This window comes from Lagopus muta, chromosome 22 (assembly GCF_023343835.1).
Source record: "Lagopus muta isolate bLagMut1 chromosome 22, bLagMut1 primary, whole genome shotgun sequence".
Classification (NCBI taxonomy): domain Eukaryota; kingdom Metazoa; phylum Chordata; class Aves; order Galliformes; family Phasianidae; genus Lagopus; species Lagopus muta.
In genome coordinates this window covers 2560099-2583590 of record NC_064454.1, presented here as the reverse complement: position 1 = coordinate 2583590, position 23492 = coordinate 2560099, and the positions used below count along the sequence as shown (strand labels likewise).

General features: G+C 47.5%; 2 protein-coding genes across 17 annotated transcripts in view; one reads left to right on the top strand and one right to left on the bottom strand.

The window, feature by feature from the left end:
- The window catches only part of B3GAT1 (beta-1,3-glucuronyltransferase 1), a 46229-nt gene extending 43480 nt beyond the window's left edge, over window positions 1-2749 (top strand). For 5 of the 15 annotated variants that reach the window (XM_048968270.1, XM_048968267.1, XM_048968269.1 and 2 more), the window contains one exon: window positions 557-2714. The gene's annotated coding sequence lies outside the window, so the exon portion shown is untranslated. Of the gene's footprint in view, window positions 1-556 lie in introns of all 15 variants that reach the window. The other 10 variants (XM_048968278.1, XM_048968276.1, XM_048968273.1 and 7 more) reach the window with 5 other exon arrangements.
- A 280-nt stretch (window positions 2750-3029) lies between these two features.
- LOC125703591 (beta-galactosidase-1-like protein 2) lies at window positions 3030-23276 on the bottom strand. 2 transcript variants are annotated; one of them, XM_048968260.1, is made up of 20 exons: window positions 23165-23276; window positions 21454-21513; window positions 20523-20720; window positions 19989-20057; window positions 19587-19682; window positions 18092-18200; window positions 17735-17827; window positions 15359-15440; window positions 13465-13529; window positions 10968-11052; window positions 9850-9987; window positions 9438-9518; window positions 8839-8945; window positions 8316-8462; window positions 7860-7931; window positions 7262-7340; window positions 5953-6040; window positions 4775-4889; window positions 4175-4291; window positions 3030-3709 (listed from the first exon to the last, which is right to left on the bottom strand). In XM_048968260.1, exons 1-20 carry the CDS (start codon window positions 23245-23247, stop codon window positions 3623-3625), a joined length of 1971 nt encoding a protein of 656 aa, XP_048824217.1. In that variant the 5' UTR covers window positions 23248-23276; the 3' UTR covers window positions 3030-3622. The 2 variants fall into 2 exon arrangements, with proteins under 2 accessions (XP_048824217.1, XP_048824218.1); XM_048968261.1 differs by lacking the exon at window positions 21454-21513 and having other exon boundaries at window positions 3031-3709.
- Between the last annotated feature and the right edge of the window lie 216 nt (window positions 23277-23492).

Genomic DNA, 23492 nt, shown 5'->3' with positions numbered 1-23492 from the left:
GGTTTGCTAGAGTGAAGGATGAAATATTTCCTCATACCTGTGTCCAGACTGCTGCTCTTCATTATTATGTGGGGAAAAAAATATATATGCACAACTCCCTTCAACCAGGGTGCAGAACCAGGCCTGGAGGGGAGAGAAGATTGCTGCTTGTTCTCTTTTCCTCTCAGACACAGAGAAGTCAGAGCAGCAAGGGGTATGGGAGAGGGGCAGATCTGCTCAGCAGCAGTGTATTTTTAACATAATGAGTTCTTACAGCACGTTCCCTCGGGCTGCAGTGATGGAGCCCTGCCTGCTGCAGGGCCTGCGCTGTGGCCCGTTGGCAGGACAGCAAAGGAAAGCCTGCACTGCACGCTGTCTGTGCTATATATAGCAGCTTTGCAGAGAGGCCATAGCTCTTCAGTGCTGTCACAACTGCTTTCTACCAACACCCAGTTGCCTAGCAGCAGTAGTCACAGCTCTGCAATCTGAGATGGGTTTTGGGTTAGCTCCAAGGGGTGGCAGCTCACTGCAGCGAGGCAGAGGGGTAATAAACATGCTGGTTGTGTCTCTGTTGCAGAAGATTTCCTCATGCACAGCCTCCAAGGTTTCTCCCCACAGCATACAGCCAGACATGCAGTAGCCAGGACCTCTGCTGACTTCCAAGAGTTTTAGTGTACTGAAAGCAAGCAACACTGCATACATAAACTACCCGGATCCCCCCACCCTTCCTCCTGGACTCTGAGCAGAACCTGATGCTCTGGGGGTGGAGAAAAAGCACAGAAATACAGGACTGAACTTCCCTACAGGAGCAGCTGCCCTGCGAGACACTCGGTTTGGGAGAAGTGCACGACGCACTGAAGATGCAGCCCAGCTGGAAGGGCAGCCCAGACTGAGCAGGCTGTTATACAGGACCTGAGAGCAAGGGTGAGAATGCACACACGAGTATGCTGGCCCCGATGACTTGTCCTCCCCAGACACGCACCCTGTGGCTGTGTGTCCAACAGCCAGAGCAGCTCCCTGCTGACAGAGGGGGCAGCTGCCTTCCGAGATGGCACCTCAGCCCTTAATTCTAAACCTACTTTAATCAGCGTTTATGATGCTGCACAAGACAGGAAGGCTTTGGGGGAGAGTGAAAAGCAAGGCAGGTTAGAACAAACCCACTTGTACATCTGATTCTTGTATCCCCTTCTTCCCCTTCCATTTGGCTCCATGGTTTGGAGAGTGCTCTATGCTCTTGCATGGAGTTACATGCACAGCATGCAGCCCTTGATGCTAGAAGAGCTGTGAGGGGTTTTTAAAGAGATTATTGTGGCCCTGCACCATAGAACTAAGATCTGAGCCCAGATGAAGTATTATTTAGCTCTCATTTGGTTAACGTGAGCATTAGGTATGGGATTCTCTGAAGGGTGCTTCTACATAAAGCCAAATTTCTACTCTTAAAAAATGAAGTTAACTGCTTAAAAATAGGGATTGAACAAGAAAAACTTAGTACATTTACCATCTGTGTGGAGTGTATCCTTCAGCCCTAGCTCCTCTTTCAGGGCCAGACTGGTGAGCAAAGCCACACTGGAGCCAATCAGGAGTTAACTCGTGGGAACAGAGCAGCACCCTTGTAAAGGGTAGGTTGAAAAACTAGGCAGAATTTTTAGTTCCCTCTTCCCTGCTCTGTGACTTCAAAGGCACTGATGAAAGGGTATTCTCTAATGAAACTGTATCCTGCTCCTCAGCAAGAGGCAGGTGGCTGAGCAGTGCAGAGAAGGACCTGGGTGCTGCTACCTTGGCTGACTCTGTTTGGAAACAAACTTGCTGAGGAAGAAATTCAGGTACAGCTCAGCTCTTCTCCCTACCTCCAGCCTCAATACACAGAACTCAGCACCCTCCCCTCACAGCTGTCAAACACCTGATCAATCCCCACTGCCCCAATTCTTTCAGAAGGGTCTGAAGCACAATTTTCCCTTTGAGTCAAGGGAAAGTGTAATCCCAGATTTGGTTCTTTTTAGCCCTAACGCATAGAATTGTTTAAGTACTACAGGTGGGATTGTTAGCTTCAAAGTGCAGAATTCTCCCCTTGGTCTGATGGCTGTGCATTCCCTAATATTTAAAGAAACATTTGGGTGTTTTTTTTAAGTTATTTTCTCCCACTGTCTTTCAGAATTGATGGGGGAAAGCTGCATTGCTCAGCTCTCAGTCACAAAGCCTTGCTAAATAGCCTTTAGAATAATGTTCTTTTAGATGCACTGGCTGAAGTGCTACATGGATAGAAAGCATCCAGTTCCACTGGCCACGCTATGGGAACAGGCACTGTTACCTTATGCTAAAATAGGAGCTCTCTGCATTTGAGTAGGCTGATTCTATTCTTGTATGAGCAGCCCAACCTCAGTTCAGTCTGCACACCCTAGAGGGCCAAGAGACATTGTTAAAGGCATACAAATTCTACTGCTATGCTAGTTCCCAACTGCTGGCCTCTCCTAGCTGCATGTTTTCATTCACTAACATCAGCTCCAGCCCCTGCTGAGCTGCAGCCTTCCCTCCTCAGAAGAAAATAACTTCCAGAAAAACACAAAGGCCCAAGTCCTGACCACAGCCCTGCTTTTACACTTCTCAAAGTTGGGCCCTTCCAACTTGCACAGCTGCACTGTGGGTCTGGGGAGCAGAGATGTGCACGCTCAGTGAGACCAGCTCTGGTCAGGGTGGAGTGTATTACAGCCGCACTGTCTGTTCTCAGTTTTAAATAAACTGTATTTAAATTTGTTAAATAAAATTAAGTATGGTTTTTAAGAGCTAGAATGCCCTGCAACTCCATTCTGAGAGGCAGTGCACACAGTTGTGCTTCTCAGAGCCCAGATCTCCCATTTGCAAGTATTTATGCGACTCCTTGGCTTCTCTCACAACCAAAACCTGATTGCTGCTCCTTTATAAGGGGGAATTTCATCTCCAGGTGGAGGGAGCTCTCATCTCCATGACTGAAAGCTCTCACTTGGTCCTGACTTGAAACAGAATGGTATTTTTGACAGAGGAAAAAAAAACACATGTGAATTTTTAGAACTTCTTTTTTTTTTTCCTCCTTTCTGAGAGAGAGACAACCTCCATATTAAAACGCAGTGGAACAAAGCTCACAGTTAACTCATTTGACAACCAACGTGGCTTCCAACAAGTGAACCAGTTGCAGCCCCTCTGCAGACTGCATTGATAAATTCCACCTGGAAGTACAACACCATGGGTTTCCACACCTGGTTACTCATATATTCACCAACTATTTTCTCCCTAATTATAAAAATGAAGAGGTCAGTCATAACATGTTTTTATAGTCAGTGGAGAGCTGGACTCAGAGTTTAGTTCACTCTCTCTCTCCTGCCTCCAGCACCATGTTACTCCCTCAGATCCTTCTGTCCATAACATCATGCACAGCCATCCAAGCCCCAGCTCCTCAGCGGTGCACGCAGATGAGCTTCAGCTTCCATCAATGAAACCACGGATTCCGGTTCCTTTGAGGCCCATTCTCTCTTCTGAGCTTACTGCCAAAGAGCAAATCCTTGACCTGGGTCTAGTGGAAATTAAGAGGCCCAAGTGCATGGGCCATCATGTCCCCAGACATGCAACCAGGAGTGTTCAAGATGAACCAAAGGTGGGAAAGATGCTCTCCTCAGTCCACATACTGGGTCCTTCCCAAGTAAGGTATGTCGACAGACTGTATGATCCGTCCTGCTGTGCGTTCCTCAAAAATGATGATCTGCAGAAGAGAGGCACGTGGAAAGCTCTTCATACAAAGGCTAAGTTACTTAACGACTTCTAAGGGTAAAGGGCATACAATCAGTGCAGAGAAAGGAAGGATCATTTAAAGAGATCAATCAATATGACTTGGAACAGTGACTCTGATTCTTCAGCACCGCACAACGCAGAAAATGAACGAGCATCAAATCGGCTTCATCTCGATTTTGAACTTGATGCTGCACTGTGAAGTTTAGCTGAGATCTTTGTCATGTCTTAATGACTGTCAGAGCCACATTCTTAGCTTTAGAGCAGCACCTCCCCTCATTTTCACAGATCTGAGGAGCTACGTCTCCTTCCTTCGCTACTGCCCTCGTTTTCAGCTGTAGCTAACTAATTAATGTACTGTATTTGTCTAGATCTTTGGGGCATGACCCTGAGCAGGATCTTTAACAATACACACACGCAAGACATCAGAGCCTCTCACCTCATTGCTCCCTTTCCACAACCAGGGGCCAGGAAGGTACAGTGTTTCCTGAGGTCCAATTTTCCAGTAGCGGCCAAGGTTGTGACCATTGACAAACACAACTCCTTTTTCCCAGCCCTAGAATCAGGACAGCATACAGAATTAGTGAAGCAGCTGTATCTAACATCCCTACAGGAAATGCACTTGCACTCTTTCCAGTCACTTTCTGCAGGTTTTCTGCTTGCCTTCCTGTGCCATGTCTATAAAGAAGGAGGTAGGGATAAAACTTGCCCCTCCTTTATGTTTTGTGCCCATCACTCTTCAGCAAGTAGAAAACAAACAGCCCTTGCCTATCAGTGATCAAGACTAACCATTCATTAGCAGCTCTGCTCCGTCAGCACTGCATGTTTTCTCATTAAGGCCACTGCAGACACAACAGCATTGCCTGCCAGCTTTAGAAGATTTTTTTTGCACCATCAAAATAATTTGTTTTCTCAAAGCACAAAGGAAGACTACAAGGCAGCGGCCTTGACTGGCTCAGAGCTGTGACACAAGGCTCTCTTCAACCAGCTTTTGCAAACCCTCATGAATCAGAAACGGTGGGGAAGGACAAGGACTTGCCTGTAGCTTCAAGAAAGTATCCTGTGGTTGATGCTCTATCCACAGCTTCCCACGAAAAAAAGCTGGACCAACAAAGTAATCTGGGACTGCGCTCCATCCAGCAGTGTGCCGCAAGCTGAAAGAGAACGGCCAAGCACAGCTAACAGCTGGGCAGCACCCAGTTCCAACACAGCCTCAGCATCATTTCAGAGCCCTGCTTACAGCAGTGGATGGGATCTGTTACACACAACAAGGCTGCAGTTTCCTTCCATGCCTGATGGAAGGAGTTACTTCCTGCTGGTAGTGCTGAAGGCAATATCTTTCGCACTGCAAAATGGTGATGCTGTTAGCAAGCACCTAGCTGAAAGGAACAGGTGGAACATGTCTTGGTCTTCATTCTCCTATGCTTGCCATGCCACTGAAATGCCAGTCCTTGGTGCAAGAAAAGGAAATATGGAGTTTCACCATCTCTGCTGCCCTCTGGAAGCAGAGGACAAACAGAACAACCAACACAGAGCACCAAAGTCCCACAGAACCCTTACAACTGCATCTCTTGGATATAGGGAATCTATTGATCCAGTGCAGCATGACCACTACTGAACGATTCAAGTGAAAGCCTATGACAGCTCCTTTCACAATGCCACATCTTCCTACACACTCACTGCAAGCTGTGCTCTGCTGCTACTGGGCAATTGCCATGAGTGGCTGTGGTGTGGCCAAAGCTGCCCTGCAGTCACAGGTTTTGCACATCACCCCTCAGAAAGACCCCCTTCACACAGCACCTGTTAAGACTGTCCTTAAAAATTTCAAAATGTTGATTTTTTTCCTCTTTTAAAAGCCTGCTTGGTTTCACATCACCTCTCCCTCCTTCCTACGCACGTTGCGGGAGCTGTGCTATCTTGGGGGACGCACATGTGTTATTTTCTGACATTAACAAAACTCAAAATAGTCTGTTTGGAACATTGGCCAGAGCCCACGGGGTATCTGTTGTCTTAAACCATGTGGAGAAAACAGCACTGTGGTCTGAAATGTTTTGGATAAAGGTATCAGCATGGAACTTAGCAAGGCACAGATTCACTCACCTACTTTTACATGGCGTTGCCTTTCTGTTACACGTGTAACTGCTGCCTCCCAGATTCTGCACTGCTGCTAAGCAGTTGGTTTCAAATGAGCAAGAACAATTGTTAAATCCCACAAACCTTTTCAAGAAGTCAGGTTTCATCTCCAGGCTGTAAATCTTGAAGTTCCTCAGGGGGGTTTTATTCAAGAATATGTCACCAATTAAGCCTGTAAGAGCAATGGGGGTAATGAAGAGTTGAAAAGCAGCTAAAACTGATAGATCCTCCTCTCTGAATGCAAGGAACAGCAGGAGATGGAAAGCAGCCACGCTCTGCAATGGAATTAGAGTCCATATGGTCCCATTGCTCATCCAGACTGAGTGGAGAACATTACTATACTTTGGCCTCTCCACTCCCTCCTTCGCTTTAACTCACTAGGCCATTAAAACACCCTCCAAGCAGAAAACACTGCTGGCACGCACAGCAGATGGGGTTTTGTTGTTATTGTTGGTTTTTCGTTAGCTGCCCACGTAGAGATTTGTTAAAGCACTAGATCAGTTACCTCTCTAATAGGAACAGCAAAATTTAGCACAGGGAAGCACTCACACCCAGGGCTGATGCACTGTTTTTCATCCAAAGATCTTAAAATACTTTAAGAAATAATTTCTCTCCAGCACTTCCTTGTTAGATACTCTGCACATAGCAAACAGAGCCTAGGCCCTAATCGAGCCCCCTAACTGCAGGGCTGCAGTTGAGCCTGCCCAAGAAGTAGAGGCTTTATACACATACTCTGCAGTATAACAAAATTAGTACAGTCACATGCCTTGCTCCATTATTCTTTCTTGTATGCTTTTTGCATACATTTCCCCACTAAAATAGAATCCCGGGGTTTCAACCTCTTCCAGCTCCACAATTGTATGTAATGGACTTGAAAGTTTCAGCAAATTCTGCTCAACAGGATGTAACTCGTTCCTCCTGGATACGCTGAGCGTTGTGTGAGTTTTAAAATGCTGTGATTCTCCAATATCAAACCCCAGGGGAGGACAGAGTTTAAAAGAGGTCTTTTCCTTCCTGCCCTGTGAAGTAACACGCTCAGAGAGCAAGAGAGTGGGTACCCTTCCATCACCTGGCAAAATCGAACAGAGCAGGATTCAGTGATGGCCTTGGGTTCAACTGCTGCCCTATAAAATGAGAAGCCTTAATGCAATTTGTCAAGCAGCCGCTACTCTTCACCTACAATCACTGCAGACAGGGAGGGATGAACAGCAGTTCTCACAGGTTCCCTCTGTCACACCATTTCCCCCCATCTCCCTCACGCCTTGGCTACAACTAACAGAGCTGCATCAGTCTGCAGTTTGTAAATTACACAAGAAAGACAGTTTCACAGTACTTAAACCCAGAGAAGCATCTCGGACAGTGAGAGGCTCCATGAACAACAAACTCAACTCGCCTTTCCGCTGCTCATTCAGTGCCAGGCCATAATTGACACGACCACGGTTCTCAACCAAGAGTCTTAACTGCCTGAATCCCTGTGAAGAAAGAAGAAATGAAGAAGAAATGGGAGAGCATCAACAAGAGCAGTGCACAGCACTAATGCCTGGAAAACAACTGTCAGCAGCAGTGCTGAAGAGGGGAAGCAGCACCAGGACTTTTGGCAGTCACAATTCATTGCTTACTGATGGTCTCAACCTGCTCATAAAGGTTTTTCCTTTTCTTCCCCTGTTGAATTTTTAAATACCAGTTTGATGGAGAAATGGAGTTTGACATAGAGCAGGCTTTTGGCATGTAGCTTTGCCATGAGCTTCAAGAGCAGCACTGAGTATTCATGCCTGCTCACCTTACCCAAGGGGCTGTGCACAGCAAGAAGAACTTGGCAGTGAAATCATGCCGTGTTCCACTAGTGAAATGGTATCTCATTAGGGCACACCAACCATCCTCTGCATCAGAGCACCATACCAGCTAGTTAAATGGATGAGGTGGGAGGTGCCTTCTTGGGAGCTACATCTTATTAGAGGTTTTGGTTCTGTGCGCAGCCTCCATCAAGTTACCTGTCCTTCAGGAAGGGAGAGCTCCACTGTGTTGTAGTCCAGCTCACCAACATACATGGTGTTCACAAACACCTGCATAGCAGAGCACAAGAGACAAGAGCAGCATCTCATCAGTTACAGTCTTGTGTTGTGTAGGTTATTGGAGCAGTATCTGGGGAGAAAACTGTCTCCAATGGAGATTAGAACCTAGGGTCCACAACTCTCTCACTGATTCAGTCTGGGTGGAAAAAAAAAGATTCAAAATATTTCTCAGAGCATTCAAAATTTAAAGATATTCTGAGTTTTAGCAGACCTCAAGCTGATTTACAAATGAAAAGGGTTGGCACTTAGCTGAGAACTGAAAGTGCAAGTTCTAATGTAAAAACATCACATCTTACTGCGTGGTCGACCCATTTGCTGCCTACCTGCTGAGGTCAGAGCATTTACATCAGTGGAAGTTGGCCCCAGGCTCCTCACCTGTGCTCGGTCCCGGACATGGTCTCTAGAATGCAGGTGTCCACCACCAAATATGACAGTCTCGTAGAGTACATATCCATAGGACTGCCCACTGCTATCATTTAGCTGGAGGTTCTCCATGTTAACTGGGAACTCTGATTTAATGGGCTGCAAATGAAAAAGAAGTTGAATGGGAGAAGTGCTCTCTCAGCACCAACAGGTCACATAAAGGCAATTCACTTCAGACAGGCATTCCACTCTGCCACAGATCACATCCACTCTGGGAGTTCCCAGAGATCTGTTCTGACCTGAGCTCCCTTGTGACCCTATGAAAGCTACAGCAATAAAGGCAAAGTACCAGAAAAAGGAGCCAAGAAGTTGCAAAGCTGGAATTCCAAGAGAACAAAAGCAGCAGTAAAAAGCGTAAGATAAGAAAATAGGTCTGCTGACAAAACATCCTTATCCCTGCATACCAGTGCCAGATCTTTCCCTGCTAACAGGTGATGACTTTTCATGCTGAGGTGCATAAAATTGGTGGTACTACCTGTACAAGTGATGGTAACACATCCCAGAGAGAGATATATTGATGCAACAGGATCGCACCATACGACGCCTTGCTTTCAATCATGGGAGGGAGAGGCAGAGGCTGGCCTGCAATGCAGAAAGAAAGATGGAGCAACTATTTCAGATGCAAAAAGCCGACACAGATCTAAGGCCTCTCCAGACCTCTTCTGATCAATCTTTCCACTGAATTACAGAGCCCTGTATCTGCTGCCAAAAAACGTGAAACAAGTGCAAGGGTTGAGTAAGAACTGCAGTCATTCTGCAACAACTGCCACTTGTCTGGGCCCAGAACAGTAAACACTAAGACATAACAAGATATAATATAGCCAGTGGTGTTTCCTTCACATCTGCATTTATTTCCAAATAGCCACCATACATCTCAGGGTACAGTGAGATGGTGCCAAGTGCTACCTGCCTGCTGATCACAGACTAAATACCCCAAATCCCTGGTCCTCCTTCCCATCTTTTGGAAAATGCTCCCAGACAGTCAATCAAAGCCGCAGGGCTCCAGCAGTTTAGAATATTCTGATTTAGTGCAGTGGACTGCAACAGTACTTTGGCTCTAGGATTTATAATTACCAATGATTGTGCTGAAGAGTTGTCGGAGCTTGAAAAATTTGGATGTATAGTCTCCAGCCTCTGTCAGCACAGCATCGTAATCTGAAAAAGAAGCACACGTACCATCATTCAAGAAGTGAGAGCCCCAAACAATTCTCTTAGCAAGAGACAAGTTAAGGAAACTTGTACTCTATGATCTGTGTCAGTGTACCTAGGGACACAGCCTGGAATGGGTCTGCAAACAGGAAACATCAAAGTAAGCCTCCTCTGAGATAAGCATTTGCTTCAGAGCTACGTTCCAGCTCAGCTACTCGTGACCATGGGGTTGCACTGATTATTTCAAAGTGCTTCTGCAACTCTAAGTAGCCCAAAGGGCAGCCTGAGCTGCACTCTCACAGTAGGTGCATGAGCAAGGCAGTGACAGAGAACTCACCGTAGCTGGTGACATCTGACTTGTATTCATCAGTCTTCAAAGCACCATTCATGAAGCCAAAGTTGGTGCCTCCATGAAACATGTAGAGATTAATGGATGCTCCTAATTTCAGGATGCTTGCTACAGTATTCACCATTTCTGTAAAGGAAAGGCAATGCCAAGAAGTCCACAAACCAAGAAGCTAGGCTAAACCTCTTCTAGTAAAGCAGACTCAGACATTCTGGTCCTTCTCAGTCAGCCATGACTGTGTAATTACAGCAATTTGTATTGTGATCTGCATTTAGCCCTCAATAAGGGCAGCACACCCATTGGCACACTGGGGTAGATTAATCCATGCAAATATACCTCTTGTACAGGTGAAAAAGTAAAACTCATGGACACAGGCAGGAGTTCTGCTCTTAAGCAGGACTACTCAGTCATACTCCTGAACTCAGCACAGCAATGATCCAATTACAAAGACAACTGCAGGAGGATGAAACAGGCATTAAAGTACACTTACACAGGTCTTCGATGCCCTTGAGGTGGTGGAGTTATTTATTTTAGTACTAGATTTCCTTCCTAACGAGCTTGTAAACTGCAGTAAAAATGAGTACTTATCAGAAGGTGTCACAACTGCAGGAAGCTTAGGTTTGCCCTGTTCCCAGAACATTCATTCAGTAGACAAATGATGTTACTATGATGAGAGGTGCAGAAAGCTTCAGTGAAGACGATATTTTGGCAAAATGGGGTTTATATCAGCTCAGGAGGTGGAAGAGAGAACTTAAAGCACTTGTTACATTTTCAACATCAACAGAGCAGCTTGAGGCCTTGGAACACATCCTAGCTAATACCTTCAGATGTCTGGTTCTCTGCACAAGCTCAGAATGTCCCTCTTGGAGAAACAGAAAGAAAGCTGGCTTTGAAAAACAGGAATTAAAGAGAAGCTGTTTACCAGCACTGCTGAAGAAAACCCAGGGCACAGCAATGTGTTCAGTGAGACATTGGTCACTCACAAAGATTCACAGCAAAGGTTACAGATGGACAGAGCATCTGAAAAAGTTCTGTCATTTTTCTGTTACTGTTTGCAGAGGAAGAAGCCCCCCCTCTACAATACCTCTACAATACCACGTGCTGCTCACCATCTGCATCGAAGACATAGTGAGGGCCTCCCCAGTTATCAAACCAGCCAGTCCAGTACTCCATTACCATCTTGGGCTGATCTCGCTGCACCAAAACAAAAACAGAGTTACAATGGACAAAGGGAGTCTTGCATGCATCCCTCTTTTTATTCCTCAAGTGGGCAAAAAAATAAAAGTCAATCAGTGAGTAGCATGACAGTGTGGGCCAGCAATCCAGAAATGGCAGCAAAACCAGAATAGTGCAGCGTGAGGCATGAGGCAACAACCATTGCACACCATCAGGTGATACCCACCAGTTTTGGATATTGTTGTTTGGTACAGCTGTAGCAAAAAAAAAGTCTAACCAACTGTCAGTGTTTAGCTTTTGCTAGAAACAGGCATTTATAAATGTCTACTTATCAGCTATGCCACTGCCAGCTGAGGGCTTGCAGGTGCACTGCAGCCAGCGCTTGCCAAGGTGGGAACAGCAGACCTTAGCAGCTTAATGCCTTTTTAATGCTGCATATGGCGTTGGCAGGAAAAAATTAGCCTTTGCAGGAATTAGGTCTTCATTACAAAGGCTCTACACACAGAGCAGTTGCTTCCCATTCTTCACTGCTTGCCAGCTCCCTCAGCTCCTGCAGAATTCCACCCGGCCCCATCACCTTGCACAGAACAACTGCACTCCCTGCTCACGATATTTATTTCTAGTCAAGGCAATTTGGCCATTTATTTGATAGGGGCTTTATCTGATGCCGCATGAAATAGCCAAGGTAAGTGGCATTAAAGAAACTCATGTTTCATTAGGAGAAAACAACTGCAGGTGCCTGTAATAACCTAATTGCTCCAGGTTCAGACCAGCTCTCAGTAATATGTTTAATCACTCCATCCCCAGTAAACAAGTCAAAAAAGTTCTACTGACTTCTGGAATAAGAGATCATGACAAGGAAAAGGTAACACAGCCTCACATTCCTTATGAATATGAATGACAGGCTTCCTGTCTCCTAATTAGTAAGTGTGGCAGTGGAGGAGCTGCTTTTGCTGGGCTGTGTTTTCTGTATGCGTTCAGTTTGTGTGAAAGGTGCCCTCTGTTCATTTGCTGTGTGTGGTGGAATTTTCCTGGACCTGAAGAAAGCAGAAGCACACAAAGCAGAATCTCTTCTGTCTGAACAAGACAAAAAAGAAGTTAGTGATGGGATTCAGCTCTCAGCGCGCCAACAGTAAGGCTGCATTTCACAGACTGAGCAAAAGCCAGGGGAAGAGATCAGAATAGAATCGATCGTGGCCAGGGGCACATGTCAGCTGTTCTGAACTTCCCAGGCTGACATCTGGAGCACGCAGAGCAATAGGGAGAGAAGAGGACAGAGAACGCAAGGAGAGAAAGAACCTGTCACTAAAAATCAAAATTTGCTCTTGCCTTGCCACCCCAGCATCACACAAGATACTTTCAGCATCAACTGCTCATCAGGCAATTCCCTACCTCTTTTTTCACACCGATTCACATCTCTGACAGTGCAGGGAATTAGAGGTGCTCAAGCAATACACTCCATGTGAATGCATTTCTGCAGCAAACATTAAATGCCAAGTAGGCTGGGCTGCTCGGAGGGCTGCAAAGGCACTGCACTGCTGGAAGGTGCTGCTGGGAACTTTAGTCAGCATCTGAGGACCACAGCCTTCAAACTGACTCCTGAGGGATTGCACAGCACCAGGATAAAAGAGCCTGGGGAAAAGAGCAGCGACCTTCTGGAGGAAGGGCAACTGCAAAGTAGGATGCTATTGGGCATCAACACTTGAAAGTGGAGTAAGCAATGAAAGTGGGCATTAGAGAAAGCAGCACAGCTGCACGCCATGTTCACTGACAGTTACTGTTCTTTGGGATCAGCTACACGTATAATCACATCCACAGGAGCTCTTGTTAGGCAACTTATGCAGAGACCAGATTGCTCCACCAGCTTTGTGCTTCGGATGGTCTTTTGTCCTTCCCACTGGTACACGCTGCACTGTCACTACAGAAAACATGTTTGCCAAACAGCCTCATGGAGAGCACCTTCTCCTGCCAAAGCGTGCTCATTTTAATTATTTAATCAATCACTGAATATTCAGAAAAGAATTACTAGGCACTCGAATCTGTTAGGCACTAAAGATGATCTACGCAGGCAGACCTACAAATTCAACCAAGGAAGGAGAAATAATTCAGTTTATTGCAGCTCGTGGCTTTGTGACAAATCACATCCATCACCAGATGTCAGTGCCCTGTTGTTTTACAGCAGTGGGTGCAATTGTGCCATACTCTAGTAGCTGGACTAATAGCCCTTCACTACCCTTCTCATTTGTTATGTAGGACCTTTTTGTGGATCTAATTGTCATTAAAACCCAAGTAATAAAGGGCTTGCTGCTTGCACCCAAAGGGTAACAAAAACTCCAACTATCCTCCCAAAGAATATTGTCTTCCAACAGAAGGAGCACTAATTTTCTGTTGAGATAAGCTGTCCTTAGACAGAGTCTTTCTGCATCTTACCTGCACCGTGTCCAGGTATTTCAGTACACCAGGTTCCAACTTCTGAAAGTTAACAGTGGCCAATGCTGTCAAGAAAAGAAAAAGCTGTTACTCATTCAGACACCTGCAAAATGCTCTCACACATGGGCTCATGCATCAGCCCAGAGGGAACTGGAATATCACCTGAACCACCTCCCCAAGAATTTCCCATCAAAGTCCTCACTGAGCATGTGGGACCTGAGGGGACCACAGCACACAGTGGAATACCTGCAGGCTGTGTTCTCAGCCACAGCATTCAGAGCTACAAGAAAGAGAGCATCAGAGTGCCTCATCAGCTTTAATTAGAGGCTGTAAAGCACCTGGAGATCCTCAGATAAAAGGCACCACATAAAGGCAAACTTATTATTAGAGTGTCATCTCTGGATGCCACACCAACCTCCCAGGCTTTAGCTGCAGGAATGTCTACCCAGGCAATCTCACTGCTTGTGATGTCTGTGGGGATGGGGAGAGGGACTGCAGTGGGAGTGAACCAGGCAGAAACTGTAAGTGGAAGATGGCTGTGTGCTCCTGCCCCATGCAGCACAGGGGAGCCAGCAGTGCTGCACGCTGCAAAAGCTGAGGCAAGAGCTGGCAACACAGCGACCTGCTGTCAGTGTCCCAGCCCCTAACAATGCTAGAATCATTTTCATTTGCTGGGATGCTCATTTAGTGTATATTCAAACAAAGCAATAAAAGAAGAACTATTTCCAGCCCTTTAATCTGATGGAAGCAATGTTCATCTCATGCCTAACCTCACTGGGAGTAGCACTGCCTGGTGTGACACAGGAGCAGTGAGGTGTTTCATCTGCACCTATCCAGATTCTTTCTAGACCTCAGTCACTCCGTTTTCCCCAAAAAACTTTGAAATTGCAGGAGCAGTAGTGTGATTCTCTTGTAAAAAGTGACTTCTTACAAAAGAGCCAGCATGGGATCCAGCCCCAGTTGTGTCAGACAGAGCACTTCAAACAGAATACTTACAGAAGCAAAAGCTTACTTCTCTCTATATATACCTTGAACCTAATGGGCTGATCTATATAGTGTGTTGAGCTGAAGAATTCAGCACAGGCAAACACAACAGGAGAACAAAACAAAATGTAGATTTAGCCTTGATGTGATACATTACTTTGCGATCCTGAAGACAAGAATGCCTAATTCTGCTCCTTGTGCAGATTAACAGCACACCATTCAACACTGGACAGGGATGGAGAACCAGGCCCAAAGCCTTATTCAACCTTTCCACAGTAGGCAACGCTCCCATGCACACACCTTTCCATCACGGTGCTTTAGCTTTGGCCTGGAGGGAACCTGGAGCTTTATTTTGGTGCCCATCAGTGCCCAGATGGGAACCAGAGCTATAAAGCACGAGTTTCTTGTCACTCACTGTGCCCACAGAGGAATCAAAAAGCTCTCAGTGTGCAGCATGCTGGAAAAGGTAACTCTGAGCATGACGGAGCTTGGAGCTGGAAACACTCCTGCAGAAGATGCTGAGGGCTGGCTGGGGTGTTTCACACCTCCTGGACAGCAGTGAGAGGGTGACCCTACGTGGTCACAACTGGAAACTGCTGTGCTCCAAAAGAATCAAAGCACTGCCTGGTGTGACACAGGAGCAGCGAGGTGTTTCATCTGCACCTATTCAGAACCCTCAAAAGCAGAGAGGCTGCCTCCGTGTGGGGCAATCCTGCAATCACTGCTACACCATGCACTGGGAAATAAACCTTTCTGAGAAGGGACTGCTGTTGTTCTGCATGTTTGCAGCCACCCAGGGCTGAGCTCCGGCCACAGCCACAAAGCAGCTGCTCTCCTTCAATGCAATTTCATTCAATTTCATCCGCTGCCCCAAGGAACAGCCTCACCTGCTTCTCCCACAAGCTCTCACCTCCTTCCACTAAGCCAAATGATAACCCATTCTTGTTGTCCGAGGTCATCAGCAGCTCCACAATCCCCCTGCTTAACAGAGCCTGCATTAAAAAGAGGAAAAGCCAGCGTTAACAGCCCGAGCTCTGTATTTGTCAGGATATTGCAGTGTTAAAGCACGTTGTCACCATCTCTTTGTCTAACAACAGAAACTAATAGGAGAAAAATGCCCGTTTGCCAGTGAGCCATCACAGGACAGCTGGGGTTCTTGGATAATCGCATCTGAAAGAACTGATGGGTTCCTCAGTACCACAGAGCGCTGTATGCGGCACTCCCAGCTTTGTTAGAATGCATGCACACGCATGCTATTCCCACCAGGAGTGCTCTCTCACCCTCGTCCCTTCACACTGTGGCTGATGTTTGAAAGAGGGATTAGGAACTGCTAGTAGCAACTTAACCCCTCTTCTCAGTACAACTGCAGTCAGAGGAACTCCAGCAGCTCCAAGGAGCTTTGAACACACGCCTTCACCCTCCTTAATACCAAACCAGGAGCTGCCAAATGGTGATACGAGCACCCACAGCACGTGTGCCGACTCGTTACGACCTGCTGCTCATTTAAACAGCCTTCTGCACGTTGCACACACCCACACACACTGTGCAGAGGAGACCTGAGCATCACATACAATCTATGTTAGAGATGACAAATTCAATTCAGGGTGGAAAAAACGTGTTTAGTTTATCGATCTGTCATCGCTGCATCAATACCCAAACGGATGCTGGGATCTGATAACAGAACTGGAATTTCTAGTAAGTTTTAGGATAACTCTTTAAGCATTTAGAGCTAAGTCTCTTCCTTTTTAAATATCCTTTCCATTGAAATACAAGCGCAGCATGGGGAAACAGCAGAGCTGGAAGGCATTGAAATGCACTGCAAGACTTCAGTGCGCAGCACAGAATCCAGGAATAGCAGCAGTGTCTGAGGCAGTCACAGGTGTGTGCTCAGCTAACCTCAGGTCACTGCCAGCACACCCTCTCATGGCCTGAGATGGCCCAGCAGAGTGAGAGGAGGACAGATTTCCAGGCTTTGTGTGAATTGCACTGCATGCTAAGTGCTGGTGTGATCTACTTGCTGAGCTGAGGGTCCAAAGCACCACTTCAATCCAAGGAAGCCCTGCACACATCCAGCTTTCCTACAGCTTCTTCTGGAAGCACTGCACTTCCTCAGCTGTAAGCTGTGCACAATTCTAGCATACAACAAAGCAGCACCACAAAAATACACCCACAGGCCTGGTGAGGAAACGTTATCTGTTCTGACAAGTCTATGGAACATCACAAGCTCTTTCGTCACTGAGAAATGGAAAAGTAAGAAGGGAGCTGGCACGCTGCTCAGACACAACAATCTCTGTGCCCCATTCATCCGGGGCCCTGAAAGCCACTGACCCACTTGCTTGTCACGGGGCATGGGAAACAAGGAGCAAAACAACGCAGATAAAAAGAGGCAATCTTGACTTTATCAGCTGAGGTCAGCAGCTAACCTTAACGTATTTGTATGCATTCTTGCTATATATCTTTCCCAGCAGTATGAAATCACTCCAGGAGGTAGAGTTAGTGCAGAAGCAGGCACCCTGGGCAGATCAGCACTCCTGCCTTGATTGAAGAGCCTCCGTATTCTTGGAACAAGGAAATGACCTGCGCCAGAACTAAACTCAGGGTAACACCTGCACACCCACAGGGTCTCAAAAAGACCTGATAATGCTGGGAACACGCAGTTCATAGGACGTACAACCTCTCTTCTCTACTGTCACACTTCAGGTATTCGATGAAAAGAAACCAAGAAACAAACTTTGTAAGACAGACTGCTGATCTGTTACTTCCTGCCTTGCTATTGTGCTGGGGAAGAGTGAGCAGGCCTGACTCATGTTAGATCTCCCTCCTTGGGTACTGGCCAACTTCACCACATAGCCTGGAGGCAGGGAGCAGTCCAATCCAACTGACAAGGGTAAGGGAGACTTAGGTAAAATTAACCTTCCTTTGGGTAAATTATCCTTCCTGATGCTGAACCTCAGATTACACGAGATTAGGAATGGAGAAACCCTTCTTTGATGCTGTCCAAGAGAAGCAAAGCAGGATTAGCAGGAGACAGCTTCTTCAAGGCCAGCTATGAATGATGGCCACTCCTCCATTTCTGTTACCCTCTTCTTTTGAATACACAGGAACTCAGACTGTCAGCAGTGAGAGGTGTAGCCAAAAGAAGTACCATGGAAAATCTAGCTGGATTTAGCACTGATGCTTTCAAGGCTTCCCAAAGGCATGGCCAAATTTACTCAGAAGAAAGTACTGCAAGGAAGGTGGTTTGAGTGGGACTCACCACAGAAACAAGTAAATGTGCCAACATTACCATTTTCACGTAGGCCATGTAGTTTGGGTCTTTGGCATAGGATCCATATTCATTCTCCACTTGCACTGCAATGATGGGACCTCCTCTCTTGTACTGTTGGAAACAAAAGGGAGACGTTCACTGCGATTTCTAATCAGAAGGAGCAGAACCACAGCAGTGCTGGCTTACAGAAAAGATGCACACATCTGCACAACCCTCCCAGCACAGCCAAACGTCTCCCACTGCAGAGCTGACATGGGCAACTACAGCAAACAGGGGTTGCCCAAGTGAAGCTGGTAGATTTGTCACTGCTTCGACCTGCTGCTGTGACACAGCCCGACACTCATCTGTGTACAAAGGGGCAATGGCTGTACTTGCCTGAAGAGGGACTACGATAGGCATGAGGCGATCAAAATAGGCATCCACTGCCTCTGTGAAGCCCTTGTATGTTGTTCTCAGCTGCATCTCTGGGTCCTGCAGCAGCCAACTACGAAAAAAACAGCAAACAGGATCTGTTAAAGCCTCGTGTCAAGTCCAGGCTGCTAGAGGAAACACCACTCACTGACAGCAAGTCACTTTTGGGCAGGAATAACTGATCCTTCTGTGTCACTTGGCTAAGCTCTCAGTGCAGGTCTGGACAACACAGGGAGCCACCAATGACGTGATCTTAACTCTGCTTAACTCTGTTCTCTCTTAAGCTTCTGCCCAACCAAAACACGCTCAGGTTGCAAGACGAAGGAAGTTTTTCTACTTGCACACAAGCTAAAACCTGAATGTTAAGTTATGGTGGGTGCTTCCAACTTCAGAAACACGGCTGCAGAAACGAAGTTGCTGCAGCAGACGCTTGTATGTAGATAATGCAGAAGGCAAAACAATCCTGCCTGCTCTTCATGTGCTGTTTGCAACAGCGTGATAACTATAGAGGGGATTATTCAAGAGCAAACCAACAAGTACAAAAGGGTAAGCTTATCACTCTAAGGTTACTCCAGAATTGCCCATATCCCCAAAGGCACCCTACAGCTAAGTGCTCTCTCATAAAACCCCAATCATCATTCAAATCAATGGTTCCAGTAATTGTTCCCATGGTCTCTTCTGCAGATTTACAAGATTTAGTTGGCTGTTTGGGGGTTAACACAGAAACAGGCAGTCTAAGAGCAGAAGCATGTACTGCTGTAACAATATAAGCAGAGGAAGACTGCACCCCCCCTGCCTCTGCAAAAGGCATCAGTGAGTTCTGCTTTCAGAGGTTGGGAAGACATCCAGCTCAGTGAGCTCACAAAAATCACCTTCAAAGTTCTGTACCTGAACCGTGCAGGATACAAAAGGCATTTTGAAACGATAAATAAATAAAAGACTGAAAGAATCCCCAGGTTTCGTCACGTGTCTCTACTGAAGGAAAACAAGGGGTGTGTAACCAGGCACTGGTTCCACTGGGATCCAGTACCCAAGCAAGCCTCAGTACTGATGTACTCAGCTCAGCTCCCAAGGGCTCCTACCAACAAGCAGTGTGCTTTAGGAGAAAACACAGCCAGAGTTTGGAGAAGCTACAGGACCTTAGGACTTTATCACTGCCAGTCAGATCACACATATCTTCCAGCAGGACTTTTAAAATGGACCTGAGATTAAACGAATCCTTTCATCAAGCTGCAGATGCTACTGATTGTATTATGAAGACAGTCAACTTGCAACAGCAATGAAGACAGATTTCCTCAGTTCTGTTTTCCTGCTGTAACCGTTATGTCATAACAGCTATTGTTTTACAACGTAATTCCTCCCCCCACCAAAAATAAAATAAAAGGATTACATTTCCAGGCTTACTATCTTTATTCCACAGCAGAGTTCAACAACACGATGAGCATTCACCTGCACTTACCTGGGCAGGCCACCGAGGTCCCACTCTGAGCAGATGTAAGGTCCAGGACGCAGAATCACCCACAGCCCATTCTTAGCTGCCAGGGAAAGGAAGGCCCTAGAGATGCAGACACTGTGATCACTGTCTGACTGCAGCATCCCTACTCCAAGTTCTCCTAATACACCAATCACCATGAGAATTTAGGTACCAGAACCAGAAAGGAATTGCTAGGTGAAGTGATTACACTGGATTGATGCTAAACTTGTAAGCTCCCAGGGCTCTGGGAAGCAGGGGAAGAAGTGATGGTCTCCATCACCAGACCAAGGCAAGGCTTTGCTTCAGAAGCTGGAAATGCTATCTTCACCCAGAACCAACACGCACACCCTCCCCCCAGTATTTAATGACAATATTTGCACCACATACTCCAGATCCAGGTTCTCACTGAAGTCAAACTTCCCTCGTGTTTGTTCATGAAGGTTCCATGGTACATACCTGAAAGGCAAAGTCAGGGCAGTGACGACGAAGCGCTGTGTTTGTGAAGCACAGAAGAAAAAAAGCTGCTTGCTCCATATCTTAGTAACAGATTCAGGGATCACAGAATGCACACATTACAAAGTCCCTACTTAAATATTATCTGTGCCTCTTTCCTTTTTGTCAAGAGCCCCTTCCTTGCTGCACTCTTTTCCTGCACTCTGCAGTACCTGAGTTTCTCAAGACCACCAAACACAGTGAGATCAGGAAAGAGGAACAGCAATCACTGTCTACATTTAAGCAACAACCTAAATTTGAAGACACTGCAGCTGTGTAAACCACAGACAGATGCTAAAGGGGCTGGCAGGACAAGAAACTCATCTTTTGCCATGGCAAGTACCAACAGACATCACCAGGCGCCACCACATCCCCAGCAGCCTTAAGGCTGTAGGCACATATCCCAGGGATAGGAGCGAGCACGCTTACGTTGTGAGGGTGTTCAGACCACACGCCTTCATCTTCAGCATGCGATCTTCCCAGTATTCCCTGGGGACTCGGAAATAGTGCATTGAACCCCCGAAGATACGGAAAGGCATTCCCTCCAACAGGAACTGCGAGCGCTCCGTCTGCAGCCCCAGCGTCCTGCCCCACAGCCGCAGTGGGACCAGCTCGCTCCAGTTAAACCTGGAAGAGAAAGGGGGAAAGGTGAGCAGCCAGCCTGCAGCAAAGGAGCACGTCCTCCTATGAGGGATTCGTCACATCACCCCCTCAGTTTAAAGGGAGATTCAGTTCATCACTCAGGAAAGACTGCGTCTGCTGTCATCACAAACTTACGTCCGCCTGCATTCCTTAATGAAGAACCAGACCAAATGAGACGTCGGGTTCTGAAGCACTTACCAGTTGGAATGCTTATAGCACAGCTCCATTCAGGTCAGTTCCTGCATGCAGGAAACTACCTCCTATTGCCTCGCACTGCTCCCCAGTTCATTTTGGCTGAATCAAAACAACCTTCTTATCAGCTAGTCCAGATCCAAAGCAGCCACAGTGCCTCCATCAGACCACCCCAGTTCCATACATGAATACACAACAGAGCTGGACAATAGTAGCTTGTTCCACTGAGACATCATCACAGCCAGATGCAAGAAATGAATTCCAGTCTCAAGAAAACAGCAACCCACACATTTCAGAAAAAGTCACATTTGGAGAGGGAAATGCCCCAGCCTCTGGCTGTGTTCTATACTAAGTGCAGAGCGGGTGTTAGCAGAGGGTGAAGGTTTTCAGAGCTCACAGCCTACAGGGATTACTGCCCAGGAGCCTGCAGCCATTACCTGTCCTCCAGCATGAGACAGGGACACTACAAGGAACTAAATCTAGGGCTTCCCACATATGGCAGGGCTGGCTGGCAAGCACAGAGTACCTGTGTACAACAGCATTCTCACAGGGCTCTGAAACAACAGGCGGCAGGCATGGGTAATACCTGGAAAAGCAAGTCTAGGTTAGAATTCACTGCCTTCAGTCAATGAGTACTCATGCATTTATCAAATCATTTACAGAAAATGGCGTTGAGCAAAGACTTAGTAATGTATCCCATTCAGAAGGTGGTACAGGAACAGCAGAACTTTTGTGAAGACAGCACAGCTGCAAAGAAGAAGAAATCAGCATGAAATGAATGGCAGTCGTATTGAAAGGATGACTGCCTGGATAGGAAAAGCATCAGAAATGCCCACCACCAGAAGCTGAGCACAGCCAGGGAATGATGACTTAAGGCTGAGGAGCAACAGCACTGTCCTGAGGAACTGGTTGGGGGAGCCTGAGGCAGGAAGCTCAAAAGTTCAGGTGATGTGAAGCTCCAATTTTGGAAAAAAGTATACATCAAATCTGTTCGTGAGCCAAAGCCCTGAATTACACCTGCACACAGCGCCGATGCAAACAGTGTCACTGGAGGCAGAAGGAACACGGCGCTCAGGAAGCATATGTGGCCAGATAAAAATAAACTAATCACTTAATCTCATCTTCTTAACCCTGGCCATAACTTGGCTGAAAAGTCCCCTCCGAGTTCCCCACCTCCCAGCTCCAGCAGCTTCTGTCACCAAAGAGGCCCGGGAGGACTGAGGTCCTCTCTGCACCCCAGGTGTGATGGAGTTTGGCTATTGCCCTACACCGTGTGCTCAGGATGGGGAGAATGCTGGAAAAGAAAGTCAGAAGTGGGGAATAAAGCCCGGGGGCTACGAGCTGTCTTTGGCAACACTAAAGGATGCGCTTCAGAGGACAAAGGACTTTACAGCTAATCCCTAAGCCCTACTTAGAGCTGCCCAAGAGGAATTTGTTGTTTATTTCAGGCTTCTTTTGACTTCAGAAAAGTGAAAGCTTCCAGCTGCCTTCTCGTGCCCACATGGCAGTGACCAGCAGCGCATTTCAGAGTGCTTTACTTTCAGGTGAGCCGAGCCACGGGGCAACGCTCCGTGCCAACCAACGGCGTCCAATGGATCCACTCTCGGTGAAGCCAGACTCCCGTGCTCCCACCGCCATCGCTTCGCAATGACACGGACACACGCGGACGACGGCCGGCAGAGCGCTCGGATCGATGCGCGGAGGACGGATCCATCGGCGCTCTGATGCAGTGCATGAGGTCAACGGGCGGCACGCCTTCAGCACCCAGCCCTTCCACAGCAGGCAATAAATAGTTATCATTTTACCGCCGTGTTTATTTAAAGCCCAATCCACTGGGCGAGCACCTAACAGTGCGCTGCAATAACCGGAGATGTTCCTTTGATCCCCGCCCCTGAGCGCCCATAAAGCAGCAGCCAATTCATTCTCGTGCTGCACAAAGTTCACAGCGCTGCGCCCATCGGCAGCTCCCAGCTCCTGCGGGGCTCAGGTGCGCTCAGCACGGCCGCAGGTGGCCTCGAACCCGGGGCCGTCGCACGGCTTGGGCACAGCTCCCCATTATCGGAAAGAAATTGACGATTGTTAGTTATTATTATTATTATTATTATTATTATTATTATTATTATTATTTTTAATCTAAACCTTCATTTCTCGGCCCCGCCCGCCCCCAAGCCCGCCCCCAAGCCCGCTTCCCCCGGCCCTCAGCACCGATTGAGCGGCGGGGCCGCGGCGGCTCTCACCTGCGTGCCAGAAGCCACAGCACGAGGAGGAGCAGCGCGACGCCCCCGAACCGCCGCTGCCGCCGCCCTCCGCACGGCCACATGGCGGCCGCCCGCGGCCCCGCCGCACCGCGCCGCACCGCCACCAGCGCTGCCGCCGCCGCCGCCGAGCCCCCCCCACCCCAAGCGCGGCTTTGGGCCGCTCCGCCCGCCGCTCGCCCTCCATTGGCTGCGCGCAGCCGTGCCCCGCCCCATTCGCTGAGCGGCGCTGATGATTGGCTCGTTCTCAGGGTGGGGCGAGGGCGCGCGGCGCAGCGGCCCCAGTCAGTCAGTCGTCAGTCGGGCGGCG

Excerpts from the sequence above, each read along its gene's own strand:
- LOC125703591 (XM_048968260.1), bottom strand. The coding sequence starts at position 23,247 with ATGTGGCCGTGCGGAGGGCGGCGGCAGCGGCGGTTCGGGGGCGTCGCG. Across the intron at positions 18,201-19,586 it reads GACCTCGGTGGCCTGCCCAG|TTGGCTGCTGCAGGACCCAG; the intron begins GTAAGTGCAGGT and ends TTTTTTTCGTAG. Across the intron at positions 15,441-17,734 it reads ACATGGCCTACGTGAAAATG|GCTCTGTTAAGCAGGGGGAT; the intron begins GTAATGTTGGCA and ends TTTTTAATGCAG.